Raw genomic sequence first — 23,602 nt, 5'->3', positions numbered from 1 at the left:
CGACAACATTTTGTTATTTATTTGTATCAAGGAAAACAACATCTGCATATAAATAAAGACCCCACATGGAGTTCAAGGGATGTTTTATTGAAAGGGTGTGAACACTGACCTGCACGGCACCCACGTCTCAGTTCTTTAAACATACCACCTGGTCAAACAGTGTTCCAGTATGTTACGGTGTTACACAGCCTTCACAGGGGGGTCACCTGCTATCTGATTTCTTTTGCAGCTTGGTATCAAAGCTGCAGAGCACCATTGAATTTCTACATTCTCACCGATACTTGAAATGTAGAAATGTTTTCAAGTCACAAGACAAACTCTGCAAGAAGAGAAAGCTTTCCACAGATCACAGAACCTTAGCCAGAATGAACATAAAGGTTTTAGAAAACATGTTAGGAATACGACAAGTACAACATACTGATTTATTTATGATGAAAGACACATGACTTGCAGTTGACAATGTGCAGAATATAGATTTTTTTTATACAATAAAAATGTTAAATAGCTAACAACCAGGTGAAGGTCTGTGTGTGAATTTGAAATTCGGCAGTAAAATCAACATCCAGTGTTGAATAACTCGCTATAAAAGCAGTCATGCTACTTTATTCTGACCACCATTATGAGCTGAAACGTGTAACAAGAGAAGGCAAACAGCCTTTAAACTGTACAGAAAACAGCTGATTTCTGCTAATGCATGCAAATACATAATGCTCTCAGTAATGTGATAGAGTTGTATGTTGTTATCTGACATCTACCTTTGGCAAACATTCCTCATCTTTGTCACCGCAGCTCTTTCAGAGAAGCGGCCCCTTCACGAGCGTCACTCTTACGTAAGGTAGGTTGATTTGAAGAGCACTGCCCTGTACGACGACGAGGATTACTGGAAATGTTGTACACATGGATTTTTCCTAAGAAAACATGTTGCTCAAAGGGAGCACTGACATTATTAAAATCTGAAACACCAAATCCTTGCGGTCTAACTGGAAACTTTACAACACTGGGTGTGTATAATATCGAAAAGAGCTTGTTCTGTTGCATAGAAAACTTCTACAAAAGGGCGCAACATAACAAAGCATAAACATACACAGCTTACATCTGAGCCTGAGAGATGAGTTTTTGAACAAAGTCAGAGACAAGATTAATTCAGTTCGCACCATGTTTCTTCACATAATGATTTCTGATTAATGAGACACGCCTGAATAAATACGATTTCTCTGGTAACATCTTTAACGTGAAATAAATTTGTCCCAAAACTTTGCAAACGACTTTATGGTCCAACTGTATAGAACTGAACTGAAATGGCTGACTGACAGTAAAAGCTAAATATAAAACAAGGACACACGCACACAGGAAATATTCTTTCAAATCTGAAATTATAGAGGAATCTATGGGGGTGGGATGCTTCACATGTAACTTAACTCCATGATTCTTCATGTAATTCCAGGCCTGTAAGTTATACAAAACTCCAGGAGTAAGTGGTAGTAAAAGATAAAAAAATTACCATCAAGGTATGAACAGCTTAACATTGTAAAACAAAATAAAAAAACTAAAACACTAGCATATAAAACAAAAGGCAACAGATAATCCTCCATTCCGGACGCTGAGCGTAGTGTCGGGTTGCTTTTCACCATAAAGGGGAGTTGTGGTGGTCCCTTGGCTCAGCGTGCGAGCTTCTGCCCGGCAACATCCCAAGAATCAGAGCGAGCCTGACTCGAGTGTAGTGAGTCCTAGGCCTCGAAGCGCTTTGGGCAGACCATGGGAGCGATGAGGGTCCACATGTAGAGGAAAAGACAGACCCAGCAGGAGGCCATCTTGATCCAGAACACCGACCAGCTCCCTTCCAACAGTTTCTCAATCTTATGGTCATCATAGCTGTGAAAGGAAGCAGAGAGAGGGAGCTGAGCAGAGACACAACGAGGGGCAGAATTTTAATCTCAACTGTAATTAACAGCAAGCCTTTATTTAAACCTAAAATACCTATTTTGGCCACTTGAGGGCAGCAGAGTGGCTGTCACTTGGGTTGAATCGAATCACACATCAAGCTAATATGAGGCACGTTAGCACTCACTGAGACTAGAGTATCCAGCCACCTGATGAATTCAAGTTCAACAAACTTCTTTTATCTCTGTCTCCACCGACTCCTTATCTGACTCATTAGCCAATAATGTGCCATTAGCATTACAGAACTTTTGTCTAATTTGATGCTTGTCAGGTAGATGTGGGTGTTTCTCTGAAAACAACGCTATAAGTGTGAGGACACTAAACAAAGCCAACTACCTAAATCTGCCAGCTGCCAAACAAAACAGTGAGCTGGAAAACCCTCTAAAGATCCTTACAGCTATGTTTCACTGCAGAGTGATGGGGTAGTACATTTTCACATCAGGCATTTTAAGTTGTCATAATGGAAAACGTACTGGTTTAACTAATGACATTAATGCTGGCCCATTCCTCTTGAGTGTCCCAGAAAACAGCACCAGGACAGGACTTATCACACATATTACATAAGATCAAGTATAACTGTGCTTCTCATGATCTCTAGACGTATAGTGCTATTATGAATTATTATGACGTCATATATATATTAGTTATATATCAAGGTATAAGTTCAGGTCCGGTCAGAACACTACAACAGTACATGCTTATTTTTTCAGCGGGTTCCCAGAACTACCTTTCCTCCTGTAAGGGATTCAAAGCCTTGGAGTTGTTTCAGTCACGCAATTTTTGAAAGCAAAAAGTAGCTTGTTGTTTGTGTTAATTCTATACCTTTTTCTTTCTAAATTGCTGAATGCAAACAACTCTTTTGCTTTGGCCAAATCTTTCTCTTTAGTTATAACTCTGCAGTTATAATTTTCCCTTTGTTTTTAGAATTCCCAGAATTCTCTTGGGTCCCAGACCCTGGAGTCCCAGACTCCTACTGTTGCAATATTTGACCATCGCCATACCTTCATAATTAAATATTGATTAAGCTAAAATAATTACGTAATAGGTTAAAATATAGGATCAATCAAAAGTAAATAAATATCAATTAAATTAGTATAAAAAGTATAAAATATAAGAGTTAAAGTTACAGCACAGATGTAAATAATGAATATAGTAAAATAGTTTTTCAGCAGACCTACGATTTTGTGGGAGTTTGTTCCAGATATACGGAGCATAAAAACTTTCAGTTTCAAGTATGTGTGTCAAACAAAGACAGTCACTAGCAAGTCTTAGGGATTTTTCATGTCAGTGTGAGCGGTAAGAAGCTAGTAACAGGAATGCACGTACGTAAGCATACCAATGTATGATCAAACACTGTACCACAATCAGGAAGTGCATCAATCTGAGGTTCACTTACTGGAACCAGTTGGTGACGGTCATCATGACGTAGAGAGATCCCAGGAAGAAGACAAAATGAAAGTATGTGTAGCTGTAGATGGTTCCCTCTTTCTCATCGTACAGAACGTTCTGGCCAGAGCCGGTCTTCTCCTCATCATCGTAGTCTTTAAATCAGAGAGGATTTGGATTAGTGACACTTTTAATGTTGGAACATTCATGAAATGCGGATTTTATTTGAAGGAAGTACCAAGTACATGTGTGTACTAGAAGTGATGTACAGCTCGTCTGATAGAAACATTTGACAACATTTAGTGTTGTATGTCCAGCAGGGGGCAGTGTCAGCCTACCAACAATTCCCCTCACTTCTGGTCCTGCTTCACTGTGTCATACTAACCTCCTAGTAACAGTGACATCATCTATGTTTGCTGACCAATACTTTCTCACCATCCTCAATCCGGCTGAGGAATAGCAATGAGCACAGCCTCTGTGTGTACGGCTGGGGACATATGCATACACACTGAACGGGCTGGACGGGGAGGGGGAAAAAAAACAAGATGTGATAGTAGTGTGGGGGTGGGGGAACTTTTCACACCTGTGTCATCTCCAAAGCAGAAACAGCAGCGAGCTCTCTGCAGGATAAAGAAAAACACGCAGGTTAATATCAGATATAGACACAGGCATTATGTCTCTTGGGTTAAATCTGTTTTATTTGATAAAGACGTCTAATCAGGACAGCCTGCTCAGTTAGAGTTTTCACGTCATGTTAATCTGTTTAACCAGTCTGTTTATTTCATTAAGCGCACACCCAGTGAGGTCTGAATATTTGAGCGTTTACCTCAGTCTCTGGCTCACTGTTCCTGCACACTCTGAGCGCTGCCGAGCTTCGCCTGGTGGTGGACGTCAAGCTACAGGGAGGGTGGAAAAACAGATATAAAGACAGATGGAGGGAGAAAGAGGTTATAATCCCCTCACTCTGTATTTTTCCAATAATTTGCAGTTTCAAATGGCTGCACAGTCTTATTCCTTCTCCTTCAAGGAACGACCACAAGAGACAGGATGCCTCTGCTTGATGGGAAACACATGTGAACAAATGCAAAAAAGCCACAGTTCTCCACGTCTCTCACACTCTTAGCTTAGCAGCAGCCAATCATGCGGTGCCTCTTCCGAGTCACAGCCAATCAAAATTACCCTGTCCCTGTCGCTACAGCGTGCCATGAAGTGCATTACTTTTATTGCATATTGCTTGTAACAGACTTGTTGTTAATGGGATTGGATTTCTGCCTTTGCATTATCACTCTACACTTTTCAATTCAATGATATAACATTACACAAGAGATATATTAGAGGGGAACTTGGTTTGTACGTTTCTAGACCCTGAGATCAAGCAAAGAAGAAGCATGATGTCTGCACGTGTGTGTGTCTTACCAAGAGTAAAGAACGCAGCCAAACAGGATGACGGTTCCCAGAGCGGTGACAATCTTCTTGTCGCTCTCCAGCCCGGAGTTGAAGGGAAAAACACACACGGTTGTGTTCACACCATTTATCTCCAACACTAGACAGAAATAACGTGCAGACAGAGATGGATGGGGTGATAGAAGAAGCAGAGGGAGTATTGTAAGTAGTGAGTGACATTGTGAGAGGTGCAGTGAGAGTGTGTGTGTTTTGGCACAGTGTAAGCAGCGGTGAGAGGAGGGAAAGCACAAGAGGATGATGGGGTAAGAACAAGATGTCTGTAGTATACCTGAGTGTTACTAAAGAGTCATGGGCTGATACTAAAAATGTATATAAGATCATTTTTACAAGTTAGAATATTATCTTGACAACTACTGTCTAACTGAAGCACTGAAGATCCGAACACTTGTTTTAGGAAGCACAACTTTTGGCCTCATTCTATTGCATTTGGTTTAATATCTTTAATGTGCAATCCACATTTTCACAGAGCAGATGTGCAGAATGTTTTTATCGGTTATGTTTACATTGAACATCTGACTTGAAATCTGTGACCGTGTGCATATTTTTTTACTTTGAAATATTCACCGATCTATCTATACCACGTATCGCGAGGGGGCGATCCCAGCTGTCATTGGGCGAGAGGCAGGGTACACCCTGAACTGATCGCCAGTCAATCACAGGGTTGACACACAGAGACAGAAAACCTTTCACACTCAAAACTGTGGGCAATTTTAGCATCACCAATTAACCTCATGAGCTTTGGACTGTGGGAGGATCAACAACAACACAATTTGTTTACACGTATTTACATTGTTTATCGTACCCTTTCTACAGTTGACAGCGTGCCATCAAAAGAGCGGCTTTGTAAATGTTCTCCCTCTACGTTTGACTTATGGACTGGACTGTGGGATCTGTTCATACTCACTTTCTGGTGGTTTGCTGGTGAAGGCTGAGAAGGTGAGGTACATGACGTACACACTGATGACTCCTGGCTGCAGCAGGCCTGATGTGGGCTGCACTGCAGGCACACAAAGGAAAAACACAGGATTGAGTCTCATAACTTCGATGAGAGAGATACCTGAGTTGGTGCAAATGTAGTAAAATAATACTGTAGGTTTACTTATCACTACTTTCTACCATTACACTATGGTTGAGGTGAGTGTTGCCGTGTGTGACTCTCTTTAAGGCAAGAAGGTTTCTATGAAAACAACCTCATCACACAGTCAAATGAGATCATGTGCTTGTCCTTACGTTTCTGTATGCATGGGGAAATGGCCAACAGAGAGACGATGAAGCACAGGCTGCCGTTGATGCCCAGGAAGACCTTGTTACGTAAACAAGCCTCAGGGTGAGTGTAGAACACACCCATGAAGACCACGGCTCCTACAGCAATACTGAACAGCATCAGAGTCACAAATGCCAAAGCTGCGTACCACAGACGATTGTACTTCACTCCTGAACTCCTGCAGACGGAAAGAGCAGAGGGAGAGAGAGAGAGGGAGAAAACAGACAGCAGAAAAGGAAAAAACAACATGAACAAGGGTAAAGGAAATTAAATAAGTAAAAAAGATCAAGTAAACGGGGTAGAAAGCAAAGAAAACGGACTCAGGAAAGGCTGGCCTAAAGAAAAATTCAAAGACAGAGAAAGTTATGTTTGTTGAGTTATTCCAGCACCCTGAGGAGACAACAAGACAGGTTTATGGCTGCTTAAGAGCTTTAACGTCAGCTTCACTTGGTCTGGAAAATTAAGGTTTTCCTGAAAAAGTGGGAACAATGTGAAACTACCTTCTGTGGTATGTGTGTGCCAGTGTGGAAAGGGAGGGGGAAAATCCTAAACCATGTGCATCCTGTGAATCTACACAGGGCTGGCCTGCTGCCAAGCGGCCCCTCCACCCACAGCAACACAAAGCTACATGACTCCTTCTTTCCAAATGTTTTCATCCAAATCACCCCGCAGGAGAATATGTCCCACCCTCTGCACTGCTCATATTTACAAGGCGTCCTCGCTTATGTAAGTGATCTAGGCTCTGATTCATTTGGAGAAAATTGATGAGAGCAGAGAGAAGACATGTTGCTCTCACCAGTTTGTGTTCCATCGGTGGGCAAACTCCACCAGCAGCATGAGCTGGATCAGCAGGAAAATGAACCCGCAAGCTGCTCCTACATAGCGCCACACTGTGGCAGTGAACAGAAGGAGAGACAAGAGCTTAGATCAGATAGTAACTTGTTGAAAAACTATGAAAATAATAAAAAAAGATGATACAGCTGGCTCCTTTTGTCACGGTTCTAACTCCTGATTTTCCTTGCTGACAGTCACTTTCCTTTTCAGACTGTTTGCCTTCATCTGAGCGTCCAAGTTGTATCTGTAGTCATCGATCTTTTCTTTGTTTGTTCAGCCATAGTAGATCAGTCATAGTACCGTTTCCACGCAATGCTTACAGAAACCGGAAGTGCAGCCGCTTAGCTCCGCCTACCCTCTCTGACAGACCAACCACTGCTGGGTGATGGAAAACGCGTCGCTAACTGGGCGCCACTTGTGATTTTTTCCCCGAATGTTGCCACAGACACACTCAGTGTATCCAAAACCGCATACTATCATACTAATCATACTAACCGTGAAGTAAAATTGAGTATGTCATGCGTTCCCATCTCATAGTATGCAATTTTGTGTATGTGAGAAATGCCCGGATGTATACTAGATCGGCCCAGATATTTGAGTATGAGACGGGAGCTCACTGGTTGTACTCAACCGCCCCAAAATGCATTGCGGCTATTGAGCTTCTACTACATATGTACGTAAACGATTAAGTCACGTGATAGGGAGAAGACGGCTCTGAGTATGATGCCAACAGCATCCTAATAGACAGTGACTTAACAGACATTTATTTAAGTGAGCTTGTAAAATGATGCAGCTAACTAAAGCAATTACAATACTGATTACTTCCTGTGACTCCAACTTTTTTGTGACCATCAAGGTGGATATACTGATTGATATCTAACAAAATACACCCTGAAAACCTGCTCTATAAAAAGGATGTACCTCTACTGTTTTTACTTTAGTGTATTTTCTTTACCTTCCAGAAACGTTTCCTCCTCTGGGAGGAAGAAGCCTCCAGCGCAGCACGCCACCAGTGCAATAAACTTCAGCAACCAGAACCTGTAGTTAAAGGTGGTGATAACGTTTAGGGTTGTGCAGGAGGAAATGAAAGGTACAAATACAGAACATAATAAAACCTTACAGAAAAAACACAGCCTGACTTAGTCATTATTTTACACTGTTGTGAAGAGCAATGCAATTTCTGTCATATATACAGAATATGTAGAATAATGGATCTAATATTGTTTAATTTTTGTTTTGTCTTTGTGTTCACAGGCGAGCACTACAGATGAATCATTCCAGATAGATATTCAAGATGAAGGTAAATTGTCAAATGACTGTCAGGGCAAAAGTCTTACCCGTTATGTACGGCCGCCCTGCAGCCTTCGCTGCTGTTGACTCGTATGGTGAAGATACAGAAGAAGAAGAAGAAGCAGGCCATGCCGAAGCACACCTTGTAGACGGCGGAGTAGCCAACCAGAGTTTTGCAGTTCTCGCCTGCATTCATCTTTTCACACATCTCACTGTAGAAGGGGATCTGATTGACAAAATCACAAACCCAAAACACTTTGATTAGATCATTATGGTGTTGAAAAAACAACACACAACTCTGAATGTTTGTCTAGTGCGCGGCCTCAGAGAAAAGACCCAATGGCTGCTATTCGGAGCGTCACGCCTCTAAAGGAGCAGAAAGAGAGAACAGGCAGCAACAACAGCCCCTCTTTCTCTCCATGAAACCCTCTTTCATTCCTCGTTCTCTACAGGCTGTTAGAGGGGCCTTACAACCAACTGTCAGTGTACACAAACAAAAGACACAGATGAATAAATTATCCGCCTCTTGTCAGCAAGTCAGAGGGAGGAGTGAGAAGCAGAGAGCGGCAGAGAAAGATTGGGACATCCGCCTGAAAATACATTCCTAGAAATATATTTTGACCTACAGTGAGCGGCATAAAAAAGAGAAGAGCAAAAGCAGGGTGGGGAAAGTGGATAAGGACTTTGTTGTTGCCTCCAAAAGGAAATTGGAAGTGCTTCAGTGGCTCGGTGCCAACAGAGTCTTTGAATTTATAACCAAAGGATGAAGACTCAAATATCTGTTCTCATCTGTAGACTGTAGAGACGTGATTCAAAGTCAAATACAGGAGCTGCGTTTTCAAACAAAAGTCACACACGGCTTGGTTTGGCTTTGCTTGTTATTGGCAGAGTATTATGGTCCTTGAAGTTAAACACATGGGTGAGACGCCAGCGGATTGAGTTGTCATCAGCTCAGTGTGCAGCACAGTGCAGAGCCAGATCACAACATCGAGTTTTGGAGCTTTTGTCTGGTGTTGAGGACCATATTAGCATGTCCATGGTGTCGTGATTAAGAGGGAAAGAGCCCGGCTGTTTCAGACAGCTGTAAATCTCTCGAGAAAAGAACAGCGCTCTCAGACGCACAATGGCTGCTCTCTTAGCGGGGACTTCCTGCTGTGCTCAGTGTGCGACTGACAGTGTTTGTGTATACGTGTATATACGTGTGTGTAACTCAGCAGGCTTTGCGTGAGGCTATCAGAGGCCATTTTGTGCCTGGATGAGCCTTTTCCAGGGTTCTCTTCTCTAAAGGAGACACGCGGCAGGGAGTCGTTTACAGTAGACGCTGACGGGGAAAAGAGAGAAGGGAAAACGGTAAAAGAAGATTGGAGGGAAAATATCTCCGTCTTCAAGCAGCCCTGTCAGTTGACAAAGATCGCAGTCATTGCCATAGTAACACAGTCAGCAGAGGGTGTGCTTCCCAGATATAGACACATCATTATCCTCCATTCCCTTCTGCTCTCATGTAAGCTGACACACACTGTACATACAGTACACGGTAAATAGAGCTCCTAACAGCAGAATCACTTCTCAAGACATTCTGCTTTCAGTATGAACACAAGTCAGTTTGTATGTATTTCGTGTCGCTCCACCTGTACTCTCTCTACATTTTCATGGGGGTGTCGGAGTCACTCAAGCAAGTGTGGTCAAGGTAGGAGAGGGGTTTTGTTTTGTTCGTAGGAAAACACACTGCGTTTATCTGGAATCATTTCTTCTATTTTTTAAAAAACGCAATAAATATCGCAGAACAAAAAGTTATCGCAATGTCATTTTTTTCCCAAACATTGTGCAGCCCTAATATAAACGCAGACAAAAGCACGAGGTGATGCGTCAGTGCATCATCTACTGACACCTGTGTCTGCAGTCCGACTCACCCACATGATGGGGAGGACAGCACCCACAGAAAGTTTAAGTAGGATGTTCTCAGAAGCAACCACAGAGTCTGATAATAATCCTGCATTATGATAATTCAAAGAGGCAACATGTAGGAAAAAACACATGAAAGCTGTAAAGATCAAAGAGAGAGAGCAGCCGGCCTCCTGTGAATCCTCTCCGAGCCTCAGAGGCAAGGTGGGCGGTTAAAAACAAAAAAGCTACCAGCCTGAACTCTGCCTCCTTGACTGTGGCCTTACTACTGTGAACATACACAGGAGACCTCCAGGTAAAGGAGTGGGTTGTCTGCTTAGCCTGTAGCAATGTTATAAATCTTTCATTTTGCCTGTTGGCATTGACAAGAAATACTGGTTCCCTCTCTGAAAGTTTAGTCTGTTTATAGCTGAGAGCAAAACCCAAACTTTGGCTCACCTGAGAAAACTGCACCCAATTTAAAAATATATTTGTGGAGATTATGTGACCTAAAAATATGATCTCTCCCTCTCTCTCACTTTCTGTTTTACTTCTGCTCCCTGTTAGTATCAGTTCCTATCACAGCACTCGACAGTCTAATGGAACTCTGACCTTATTTCATGTGCACAAACAGACATCACTTATTTCTATTTTTGTCTTCATTACCAGAAATCAGCAGATTTTTAACACGTAGCATAGCAATCCTATTCCTCCAGTCCAAACTGAGCACACAAGTCCCAATGGTTACTGTGCAGGAAATCAATGTGCCCCTCTCACCTGTGCGGCAGTCCTCACAAAAAGTGAAAGAATAATGATGAAAAAGCAACATTTGGATGAAAAGGCGTACGGTCGAGGGGATGTGCTGAATGCCTGCCAACTCCCCTCACAGCTGTGGAAATAAAAACTATGCATCCTGTAAGATTTACGTGTTTCCTTGCCTTTAGACACTTATTTAAAGTGTTCATATTCTCAGCTGCGATATCAACGAGACTATCATAGGACATCACAACCTCCAATCTGATCTGGTTACATCACCTCATTGTAGTTCATCATCACTGTCATATGAAAGCACTTATCTATTAGAGGCTTTTAGGACTGAGAGTTTTAGGACCAATCAACTCACTCTCCACTGAAGTGAAGCTCTTACTCACCACTCATGAAAGCTTTCATTTTCCTTCCACGTTTATTCCACCCGACCCTCCCGTTCTACTTTTATACATTTAACACTTAAAAAATACAAAACTCAATCCCTTCAATTATATATCTAAATATACTCAGAAATTACACGGTTAAAACCCACGTGCACATATACTGTATGTGAGTCTGTGTTGTGAGAGAGCGTGTCACTTCTCTACTTACATGTTCTTTCAAGGCGTCCGCCACAGTGGGGGACATCATGATGACACAGATGGCGGTGACCAGCAGGAAGTAGAGGGCGTACATGATGCGGGTCCCCGTGGACTGTTTGATCTTTGGGCAGCAGTTACAGCAGCACGAGCAGGCCGCTGAGCCGCAGCAGCAGGCCAGCTGCACATCGAGAACAATAGAGAGGAGAGAGGGAGAGATGGAAAGATCATTAGCATACCGGTCTCACAATTTTCCCTTCCATTATAAGCCACCTGATACAGACATGATGTATTTAGAGCACTTGGGTCAGGGTTTAAGTGTGCACCTGAAAATAATCTGTCGGCTACTGAGGCTACAAACACTCCACAGGATCACCAGAGTATCAAAAGAACAACACTGATTTCAAAGAGGAGGTTTAATAGCAGCAATGCAAAATATAAAAACATGTGTGCAGCCTTAAATTATTTCCTTTTTTCCTCACTTCAGTTGAGGAACAGCTTTACATAAAAAGGAGGGAGGAACCTCAGATAAGCTACAAGGGAGGGATCACTATTTTAGGATGGATAAACATGATGTACAGAATGTGTGTACAGAAATAGTTAAATAGTTCAGCTGTTTAAAGTCAAAACCAACTTGAAGGTTGTGGCTTAAGGTGTCTCCTCTTTCTGAATATACCTCTATAATCTCAAAGTTAAAAGTTCAATGTCAGTGTCTAAGTAAGTACAGGCTATGCTGCACATTGGTATTGCACATATTATAGTAGGAGGTACATGGCTAAGCCGTTAAAAACAACATCTGGGTTTTTAAGTCTGTTTAAAGTTTTCAGCCTAAAACTGTGCGGAAGTTTCTGGTATATTATCATTTTTCCAGAGCTTCAACTTTCACAATACAGCAGGAGTTATTACTTACTGAAGGTTTGAGCAACAGGACACAGTTTTGGCAACTTTGTGAACATGGGAAACTTGAAATAGAAGACAACCGTCTGACTGTCTATTTGCTCATTCAAGGTTTCTATCACGAGGGACGTGCCCTCCCCCTGCTTCAAAGTGGGCATTTCTTGATCAATGCAGACAGTGAAGTCTTGTCTGAACACACACAAGCACACGCACACACACACACACACATACAGAGGCCTACTCTGTTTCTTCTGACAGGCCCTCATATAGGAGGACAGTCTGGTAGAGAGAGGCACTGTGCTCTATTTGGGAGAGAGGAGGCTCTATAATTATACAGTGTAATGTCTTTCTGAAGCCACCCCACCCTGCGAGTGTAAACCTCCTCCTCCTCCGCCTAAAGAACACACACTGCTGCGGTGAGAGGTGAACTTCTGATGTGGTCTACAGCTGCACTGTAAGGCTACATTGGTGCTCCTCTGCTGGAGGTCTTACCCAAACCTCTTCCCTTCCTATGTTCTCCCCCTGCTGGAGTAGGCTACATCAGTCTGACCACATGAGTCCTAATGAGCTATGAGGTAACTACTGTCATTATGGCATTAGGTGAGAGGTGGCAAATTATAGGCAACAACTGCTGACCCGTCAATTAGAAGGTGTCATTGTCATGTGGATAGGTACGTCTCAGGAAATACTAATGACAGCTGGGTCTGACTTGACGCCAAAGTTACCTCACCCTTCAACTACAGGAACCAACAATGGTTGTGTGCTACAGTACAGACAAACTGTGTTAAATACAGTTGTTCAGTTTATGTCAGCAATATGGTTCCTCTTCTTAAATTGGGTAATTGGGTAACTGGGGAAGTTGCACTCATATCATCTCAAAGGCCAACATGATATCAATCTATTACCTACAATCTATTCAGCCGGTATGGGATTCCAATAAAGATCCTCTTGTGATTAATACTCTCTTCTCTCTGTAGTTGTCTAATGCCTCTAAGGGAGATCAGTTCAATTTGCATTTCAGTCATAACAGTAATCTAAGCCCCTGTCTGTCTGTGTGCGTGTCCAACTGGGGTCTGTAATCTAGCCAGGCTGTACAGATGTGGTAAAGCCAGCGTGCAACATTGTGTGATGTGTTGCGTTACGCTTCAGATGCCAGTAATGTGCGGTATGCTGCACACTCGTGGATCCACACTGGCACATGATCGGGATCAGCCCTCATGGCTCTGACGGCCCCTGCTCTCTCCGTCCCAACAGCTCCCTGCTACTCTTTCCTTGATGGTACACTTTATTGTTTTTGGCCTCGAGCTTAAGAAGCGTTAGTAATGGCTGTGAGTTTTTGGTGGTGCTGTTGGTGTTTTAGTTCCTTAAACAGAATACAAAGTGAAACCTAACTGAACAATGTTTTCACACTAAAGAAACACGGAGAGGGAGAAGGTCATCTTACCCTGTGCATGCCAGAAGAGTACATAGTGAAGGTTGCTATGGCAAGAGACAGACACAGAGCATCCCTGTACCAAAAAAGGCAATTTTACACATGAATGTAGAAGTGTAGGCATGCAGGTGTTTCACTCAGCAGTGGTTGTCGCTAAATCATGCCAATCAGAGTTCAACGTATAATTTTTTAGCTTCGCACCTGATTTTTTCCCTGGTCAGCTTCGTATGGGAGGGGCTGTGTGGTTTAAAATGTGGTGAGGGGAGAAATGTTGCTGTTCTGCATTCTGACTGCACAGCATTCGTATTCCAGATTTCTACTTTCTCACCTGCAGTCTAACTTGCATGTTAAGTTTCATATTTCTGTTTGTCAGAACTTACTTCTGTTGGAAAATGTTTGAAACTTCATAATCAACTTAACTTGAGTGTGAAGTAAATCATATTCTGTGGGACAAACTCTGGTAAGAATGTGTTTAAGGATCAAATGCTTTAATTTTTATATGGTAACAGAACTCTATGAAATCTGATGAAGTGTTGCACCTGCAAGATAAAGCTACACGTCATAAGGCCATAAGAAGATAAGGCGGCCGTGGAAAGCACCTGGGAACTGAGTCCTGAGAACTCAGTTTGTTGCTGAGTCAGCATTCGAGGAGGGATTGGTTTATGCAAATGAAGAAGAACCTGAAATTTGAGACGAATACAATCCTAAATTTGTGCGACACCAATGATTCTGTGTGTAGTTAGTTACATTCCGGGTGACTCCGGGTTTGTACAGAATGTCTGTACAGGAATAAACTCTCTTTGCATCAGATTTTGCCAGTCTCCATTGCCTGCTTGTCTGCTGAGCCTTTATTGAAGACTTTTTTTTTACACAACACTTCCTGTGGACCTAATACTGTTTTTTTTGTCAAAACTATAGAAGGCTAGGTGCTGGTTTAGCTCAGCGGTAAAATCTCCCATATATATATATATGCTTTAGTCCTCGATGCAGCGGCCCCTGGCTCAAATCCCACCCGTGGCCCTTTGCTGTGTGTCATCCCTCATTCTATCTTCCTCTGTTTCCAACACTATCCATTGTCCTCTCTAAAGCCTAAATAAAGGAATAAAAGGCCAGACAAATCTTTAAAAAGAAATACAGAAGGCTGAACAGAAAGAGCTGGGAAGTGTGCCGATTAGCAGTTTTAATCACAAGTTAGTGCCAGTAGAAATCTCTTTCCCAGGAACTTTCCCTCCTATCCTGCAAGTTCAAGTTTCTGACAGTTGCCTGGTGCGTGATGCTTTTCTTACCCATCAGAAAGCTCCCCTGTGTAATTGCTGCTTCAAACGGGTAAAGTTCAATCCCATGCAATTCTTAACCAATCAGAGGATCTTAGACATTCCTCTGCCTTAATTACAGACCATTTAGGAATATCCAAACCATCTGAAAATCTGGGTTCAAACCTTGTAATGTTATGTGCCTGCCTTGCATCAGTATAGTGTCCCTGAGACAAAAACTGAATCCCTCCCAACTCTATAAATATATTGAAACATGAGTAAACAGATCAATATTCAATATGCACATTCATTTTCTCCCCAGTTTCTAATGCAGATATAAGAAGAGCAGAAAAATAGTAGGGATGGGTTGTGAATTTCGAATATTCTAACAGTCATTTATGTAAAAAAATAAATCGAAGAGTTCATGCAAATAATATCTCATCTTAAAAATATATTTTTTCCATTGTTTTTACCGTCGCCTGGTTGTATTTTGGTACTCCCACCAGACGGTGGCTGTAGGGCATCTGAAAGCTGTTTGCTGACCGCCATTAAATAACAAGAGAAGAAGAAAGCATGAGAGCTAGGTGCCGGAAACGAGAGATTTCTATGGCGTTTAATTCGTGTCAAAACTAACTCGCGCGCACATGATACGAGCGCACAAAACAGTTCCCGCGAGCGTAAAACTGATATAAGAGCGAGGGAGAATTTCCGCTCAGCGCGAGAGTTTTGACACTAATTAAACGCCGCCGCCAGGGAGTCGAACTCTGTAGAAAACACGCAATGAAAATGAGTGAAGCTTCGAGTAATAGTCGAATAGTTCCCAGTGAATATCGAAAAGTGTTTTTTCTTGAAACGCCCATCCCTAAAAAATAGGTCACATCATAAATGTGACGCCCCTTGTGCTACTTGCTAAATGGTTATGGGCAGCAGACACAAAGACTTCAATAGTGCTTTGATGCCAGATCAAACAAAGAATGGGACTAGTTTATTCCCCATTATGATTCATGAGTGGAGAGCCAATATCCACTCATGAATAATTGTGGAAGTGGGCATTAAGCTCATACATCTGTACACAATTTCAAAGATTTTTCTGCTTGTATTCATACAGACTTCTAGCCTTGAGTCTATAGTGACTTTATGTGGCCCCTGGGGTCCATGGGACTACACACAGCTTAACAGGATAAGCTGTTTCCATTGTCTCTGCTGCGCCCACACGTCTCTCTCAATGGCCGATTAATTAAACACAACACACTGAAAGTAAGCAAGAAAAAACAGGATGATTAGAGTCATGAGGGTGTTTAGATTTCATTAGTTAGGGGGAGTTTCACCAGTGGACTCCACACACAGTGAGGGGGCCCACTGCAAACTGAGACCCAACTGAGGGGGGGGGCTATTAGAGGGGAACGTCTCGGGGAATTCCTCTGAACACAGATACAAAAAGAGTATCCATGGTAACTCACGCTGACCCTACGCACTTCATGGGCCATGCACCCCCTTCTTCAGTGCGCGCCTGCCCCACAAGCATGTTGACAGGTGGTCGGCGTGTCTGCAGTGTGCGCCCCTGTTTCAATATCAACAGCAAACCCCCCACTAGCATGTCATAGTGATATCCCAAAGATCATCGTGTCATCCTACAGCAAACACGGCACTTTAGCCGCCTGCCTGGCAGAGCTTTGTGAAGTTAAAATACAACATGACTATTACAACCCTCCACTGAAGACACCACTCACTTCACTGTGATTGTGGGACTCTTCAAAGACAAAGACCTTTCTCTCTCTCACCCTGCCTGGAGCTCTGTTTCACTCTCTTCTTCTTATTTCCTCCGACCTCCCCCCACCCCTCTTACTTTGGGGCTTATTGTCGACCTCTCTTGTCTTTTTTCCTTTTCTTTTCTCCTCTTCACCCTTCCTTTATTATCTTCAGCTGCCCTTTACCCTAAAATCCCTCACTACCCAACGCTTGGCCACCTTCCAGCTGTTCAAGGCTGCAAAGACAAGGACGCACACACAGAGGAATCAGCTTTAAGTAGAGAGGGTGGGTAGGACACAGTGGTGAGAAACCCTCAGGAAATGAACCCAAAGGCCATTCAAAGTGAAGCAGACACAGACAAAGTCTTTGTGACTTTGAATTGTTCAAAAAGCACTCTGACCTACAGCTGGATGTTTAATCACACAGTCCTTCATGAAGACAATCTTCAGACCACATCTGGGTTTTTACTGTGAGTTGCTCAGCAGAGCATTGATGCTAATTACTATGTTTTCCCTCCTCCGATCTCCACTGCCTTATTATCGTCGACCCAGCAGCGATGAGAGAAGATGCAATATTTAACAAACAGGAAACGGCGGGGGTAGCCTAAATTAAACACACAGGAGTGAACTCTGAAGCCACGCTGCTTACGCAATAGCATACAGACCAATAGCAAAAATGGGTCACTCTCTATATCCCAGTATGCACAGCACAGGAGACGGAGAAGCGGGGAGACAGATACAGAGATGGTTAAGAGTTTTCTCCTTCAGCAAATCAAACAGACGAGGAGAAGTATCATCAAAGCTTACGCAGGTTAGGGAGTGAAGACATGCATTTTACAAAATCAGGATAGATTAGTAAAAGATGTGGCATTGGTGACAGCAGCATGACACCAGGCCTCCTCCCAAAGACGGAAAAACTTTCATCAGCTGATTCGAGATGTTGACAGGAGAGAGAAAAACCATCCTTCTTACATCCAACATTTAAAGTGGAAAACAGAGCGGCACAGACAGGCAGGCATGACTCATGACTGAGATGAACTCTGTCAAAACAGCTTGACAGGAAGAATGCAGCTTAACAGCCTCAATGGCTGAATCTGTGGGAGGAAAACCCCTCAGGATGATTTAAACCATCAGTGTGGCTGTTCATTCATTCATCAAGCATAATGCATTCATCTTTGTTCCCTGTTCTATTTTACTTTAGCACATCCAGCTTTTAAAACGGTGGGAACTCCCTGTTAGTTGGAGCTTAATGATAGCGGCCTCTGGATAGTTTACAACAATGAATCATGACGGCTCAGACGAAACTGTAGACACACCCTCGTATCTCAAGTTACACTAAAGCGTGGGGTTGAATGTACAGAAGAGAAACTAGTACAAAAAAAAAGTAAGTGAAAGGAGGGGGGAAAACACTGGAAAACAATAAGTCAGAATATTTCTCACACAAAACTAAGTTTAGACAAAGCTCCAGACCAAGACCTGCTCCACTTCCCCTTACATTGTGACTGACAGCTCCTCTATTGTCTATATAGCTAGGCAGCTGTATACACACAGCAAAAATGTATCACTGCTCTGTTTCCTATACACAAAGGGAGGTCTTTGCCTCTCTCTTGGCAAACACGGTCCCTAGCTACAACCGACACAGAGAAAGTTAAGTCCAGTGAGCAGAAGAGAAAAGAAAGGCGCAGGAGAAGTGAGGTACAGTGAAGAGCTGAAAAACAGGGCAGAAATTAAACAATAGAATGAAGACAAAGGAGTCCCGGACAAAAATAAGCAAAGGAAACAAAAACAGGAAGAGAGAAAAAGTTAGAGGGTATCAGATCAACAGGGTAATCCCACGTCACACTGTGTTTATCGAGAGGCCTGTTTCACATCCCAAAGTCTCGGCCCTTTGTTTAGTGATGCAGAATTGTCCAAAACACAGCCTTACTGTAGGTTAACTGATACCAACAGCCCCGTGCAAGGAGTTAGCTAGCATTTCACATGGTTTCATCAGCCTTTTCAACCCTTCCACAAGAAAAATAAATAAATTACAGAGACATGGGAAGAAGTTAGCAGCGAAAAAGGTGAGGAGGACGTTATCAGCGCCACGTGTCAGCTCAGAGGGAAACAAAGGGATGAAAGATGGCCACAGATGTCCCCGTGAGAAAACAAAACTCCTGCAGGCTGCTGACCACAGCAACATTCCTGAGGGGAAGCTGAAAATAGCAGACGTGTCTCGCATGGTCACAGTTGGCCACTAATTCTAATCGTATGTCTGATATATGCGGGGGGGTTTCACAGATGTTGTGTTGCCATATTGACTTAAGCTATAATACAGTTCATCATCACCTGTTTGTAGGATCACCTGCCTGTCTGTGCCATTAAACAAAAATTGCAACAAAAAGTAAGTACTGCCTAAAATTTGATAATCGACAAATTGTTTTGGTGATTTTTCAAGCAAAAAAGAAAAAAAAAGAAGCAGTTTGAAGAAGTCACTTTGGACACGGGAAACTGAGGGGAAATTATGAGTACTTTCACAACTTTATAATTAAATAATCCAAAACGTTTTTGGCAGATTAATTGATTATAAAAATAATTGTTACTTGCAGGCCTATGACTCTTCAACAAGCAGTCAAAATGCCAGCTGATGTGTGTGTGTGTGTGTGTGTGTGTTACTGGGCTGCAGGTGAAGGTTTAGTGCTACTGTCATCACACTTTTTGCATGTAAAAACACAGCACAAATCAGTCCATCATTATTCTAAAAAATAGAAAAACAAAACACAGTAAAGCGCAGTGTACTACAGCAAAGTTCTGCAAAATTAAAACACCCTTTCTGCTTGCACGTCCACAGAGGTATGGGTATAAATTCATTGCTTGATGTCTAATTAAAGAACACTGTAACAGAAAGGATGCTTCCTGAACGACACTCCTCTGGTCCTCTGACTCATGTATCCTGCTAAAGCTGCCAGTGCAATAGCTGAGCTGCCTGTGGACACCCACATGGTTTCAGTCCTGTCCCGAATTCACAGCCAATACTTGCAGCGCTTTGGACCAAAAAATTGAGCTACCCCCTATCCCATCACCACATGGCATACGTCCCTGATCCCACTGAGAAATTATAAGTGAGTTGCTCCCTCACCATGTCTGCTCCTCTCTCCAAATGTTACCCAAACAACGCCCCCCCCCTCCCTTCATTTCCACCTCAGAGGAAATTAACAGACCACACATCAGTTTAGGGTACTCTAAACCTCAAGTGGCGCCCACATACACACACCCAAAAAGTTAATTACAAGGACACACATAAATAGGAGATGGTGACAAAACTAAATAGGGTGTCTCTGACAGGGATTAGCTCGCCACCAGCACAGCAACACAAAACTGCTCTCATTGTTTACCCTTCATTTCCTCTTAATCCTTCCTTGTTTCCATCGTTCCCGTTCTTTGAAAAGAGCAGGAAATGGAAGCGAGCTCTCCTTACATGATGGATGTGTCTGTGTAATTAAATTCACCATCAGACCAGCTCAGCAGTGGTGAGTCTGTGGTCAAAAACAATCTGTTGGTAAGAAAAGAGGCGCTCAGGCACTGAAGAAAACCTTATATAACCACATCAACCATTAGTCGGGCATTACTGACTGCTTTTAAGTAATTTGGCAACTTAATATTACTCACAAATAGCTTAAATACACATACAATGTAACCACCAATCCTGTTACTTTCCTGATTTATCCTTAAAAATGTTTTTAATAGGCTGTAATAAGTAGGGATGCATGATATTACTATGCCAGCATACCGGCATTTTATCGGTATCTGCACATTATGGTTTGAAAATGACATATCAGCATCGTCAGATATGTCATTTTTCCTGCCGATATTTTCCACCGATAAAACAACATTTTGATTATCCCTAAATGTTTGATGATTCCCTAGAAAACACTTGTCTGCGGTATGGCAGTTTTTCAGTATTCCAAAACAGACATCAAGGTTGCTATTTGCAATGGTTGCTCAGCATCGGTCATGCGAGGAGGGGCCAACTCTCATCATCCATGCCTGACTAAGTTGTATGAATATTACAGTTTTATTTGAATGAAAATGTTGCATACAAATAAATATGGCATTTTGTACATAACCTAAGTTTAAGTAGTTGCCCAGTGAACGTGTACATTTTAAAAAGCACTGTATTATGTTATTTCTGCATCTGCCAGTGGGCCACTACAATAAGAGTAGGCATGATATCAATCCCACTACAGGGGAGACTTCAATTAGGGGGGAAAAAACATGTGCCTAATATATCTGTATCGAAATCGGCAATTGGCAAAAAGGGTTAGAAAATATTGGCATATCGAATATCTGCAAAGTATCGTGCATCCTTTGTAATAAGACATAGTCATATAGCCTAAATAGTTTGTCCAATCAACAACTTTTGGACAAAAACTGGTTTGCTACAATTAGTAATTTAATGATTTTTAAAAATGGTTAAATTGGGGTTTCAGCTTTATAAGTAACAATCATATTTTTAATAGAAGCATTTAATGTGATTTATAAAAACTTGTTTTATTCTGCTAATTGAAAGTACATAATTACTTATACATATGATATAGCCTTATACACTGTACAGTTATTTTACAAGCTAGACACTAACAGTCTTCATCAGTAATCTAAATTCTATTTTATAATCTATCAATATTCTGCAACTTTAAAACATAATTTAATGTCAGCGAATACAATATACACAAAATGAAACAAGAACATTTCCTCAAATACATTTTACTGGCAAATGAAACAAGCTTTGACTCAGATTGGCCTGAAGTTTTTTTTTTTAACCTGTGAGGTTTTTAAGAAGTGCAACTGTGCAAGATTGAAACAACAACAGGAAAACCACATCGAAGGAGCAATGATCGCCACTTAGTTATGCAGACAAGACACGTCTGTGCTTCTTGAACCCACAATCTTTCACTGTTTCCATCCAGTACATCTGTAAAAACACCCCGAGCTGACGTTACTTTGATAGCAGGTTACTGTACGGTGGCCCCTCTCTGTGCCGTGACTGACGGTTTGGCTAGTTTCCTTTGTCTTCTAACGGCTAAAACGTTACAACAGTGGAGTTACTGAATCATTTCATTGAGGGAATTATAATTCCTTCATGTGGAAAATAAATTACCGTAGCTGACAGGGCTTTGGGAAATCACCACGACATAAAAAACCCCGCTGTCTCGCATTAGCCGACAGTGAGAGGCTAACGTTACAGATATTGATACAAACAGTAAACAACGCTGAAACAACAGTCGACGTAACGTTAGCGTAACACTCATCACTGTATCGTTACCAACCGTTGAACAACAACAACAAAGCATTAAGTCGAAGTATCGTTCCTCACCTGCGAGATACAACATGGTGTACACATTTTGAGGGGAGACAAGCAATAAAATCCGTTTCAGAGTGAGAGGAGCTCGCAGCTTTTCTTCCTCTTCCACATGAAATCACCAGCAGCACACGGGAAACAACGCGCCTGTCCTCCTCAAACTGCTCCGACCTCCCTCCCTGCCTCCCCCTGCTTGGCTAGCCGCTGCCGCCGCTGTATCTCCTCCTCCCCCCTCCACTGTTCCTCCCTGTCTCTCCTCCCACTGAGCGAGCACATCATCAACTAAAAGCTAAACACAACGCTGGGCTGCCTCTGCTACTGTGACTATCAGGAAGTTGTGGAATCCAGGGGACTAAATTGGATAAGACAGTCTTATTAAAAAATATATTGCCTCTAATTAGAGATGAAAGCCTCTGATTAGACACATATAAAGATTTTCTTATGGTTAAATATTGCGACTGTCGTATTAAAATGTAGAATTCCCATCATTAATAGACGAATGCGATTTAAATTCCTGACGTGAGCTACAGTCTAATGTAAGAGCTAAAAATTTAATGATAATCAATTAACTACCTATTGATAATAGGTGGTCAAAGGGCTATGTATGTCGTTAAAACAATCCTCTCATATGTGGAGCAGATATTTTTCTCGTGCTACAAACTAATTCCAACGGCTGTAATAACCATCGTTATGAGGGATAATTGATAAGGTAAAAAGCCTAGATTACCCAGAAGACAATACTCACACAATGATTGAAAGGTGAGACCTAAATGACCTAATTTCCCACGTATTTTTGATCTGTGAGCTTGATTAGGAATCTCAAACTGTGTTCTGTAAACTGCAAACTCTGCTTTACATAAGGCTCTTTACTGTATTACCCAATATACAGTCTTAATCATCCCACTGCAGTTAAACCCACATGCATATCTCACCGATTCAGACATATGAGCAAGTATCGGTTTCTCCCACAAACCCTGACCTTGTGTTTTATAACAATATGTGGGCAACAGTGGCTTTCCTTTCCAATGAAACAGCCTTGGCTGATAAGGCTGATACTGTAGCTCTCTCTGACTGTGCTGGTATGTGCCAAACCTGTCATCTGATTCAATCAACCAACACGTACACACACACACACTATAGTCACCCACCACCACACACAGGCATTGTGTCCCCTCTCAGTGCTGTATTGTGGACATTTATGAATAGACACCCATCGCACAAAGCAGTCTTTTTCTGAACGTACTATCATCTCTTCTCCCGTCTTTTATTCTCTGATCTGATCCTGTTTGACAGAAAACCAAAAAGGGCAGCTGACCACCTGCCAGAGCACGAGGCCTCTGTCATGTCAGCCTGTGTTAGATCACAGTAATGTTAAGGGGAATGGACAGGAAGGGAAAGACATGTCTCATGGGACATTGATGCATGAGCTGGTGTCGAGCCTAGCGTCAACCTGTCTGCCCTAAAGACATGGCTTATGCCACATAATCACACACAGTCAAATACACACCCTCTCCCTCTGACTGTCAAA

The 23,602-nt window shown here is 42.3% G+C and overlaps 1 protein-coding gene across 2 annotated transcripts; it reads right to left on the bottom strand.

The window, feature by feature from the left end:
- Positions 1–4: 4 nt before the first annotated feature.
- Positions 5–22,242, bottom strand: serinc5 (serine incorporator 5). 2 transcript variants are annotated; one of them, XM_069683896.1, is made up of 12 exons: positions 22,090–22,242; positions 11,420–11,587; positions 8,227–8,405; positions 7,845–7,927; positions 6,852–6,945; positions 6,022–6,233; positions 5,696–5,788; positions 4,744–4,870; positions 4,154–4,223; positions 3,911–3,947; positions 3,338–3,482; positions 5–1,872 (listed from the first exon to the last, which is right to left on the bottom strand). In XM_069683896.1, the coding sequence occupies exons 1-12, from the start codon at positions 22,114–22,116 to the stop codon at positions 1,728–1,730; spliced, it is 1,380 nt and encodes a 459-aa protein (XP_069539997.1). In that variant the 5' UTR covers positions 22,117–22,242; the 3' UTR covers positions 5–1,727. The 2 variants fall into 2 exon arrangements, with proteins under 2 accessions (XP_069539997.1, XP_069539998.1); XM_069683897.1 differs by lacking the exon at positions 22,090–22,242 and adding an exon at positions 20,111–20,199.
- Positions 22,243–23,602: the final 1,360 nt, after the last annotated feature.

This window comes from Semicossyphus pulcher, unplaced genomic scaffold (assembly GCF_022749685.1).
Source record: "Semicossyphus pulcher isolate SPU_LCO1_2020_fin unplaced genomic scaffold, fSemPul1.0.p SCAF_6, whole genome shotgun sequence".
Classification (NCBI taxonomy): domain Eukaryota; kingdom Metazoa; phylum Chordata; class Actinopteri; order Labriformes; family Labridae; genus Semicossyphus; species Semicossyphus pulcher.
Note: the sequence above shows the minus strand (reverse complement) of the source record. Positions and strands in the feature narration are given on the sequence as shown.

Excerpts from the sequence above, each read along its gene's own strand:
- serinc5 (XM_069683896.1), bottom strand. The coding sequence starts at position 22,116 with ATGTGTACACCATGTTGTATCTCGCAG. Across the intron at positions 3,948-4,153 it reads ACAGTGAGCCAGAGACTGAG|AGAGCTCGCTGCTGTTTCTG; the intron begins GTAAACGCTCAA and ends TTTATCCTGCAG. Across the intron at positions 1,873-3,337 it reads ACCGTCACCAACTGGTTCCA|CTATGATGACCATAAGATTG; the intron begins GTAAGTGAACCT and ends TTCCTTTCACAG.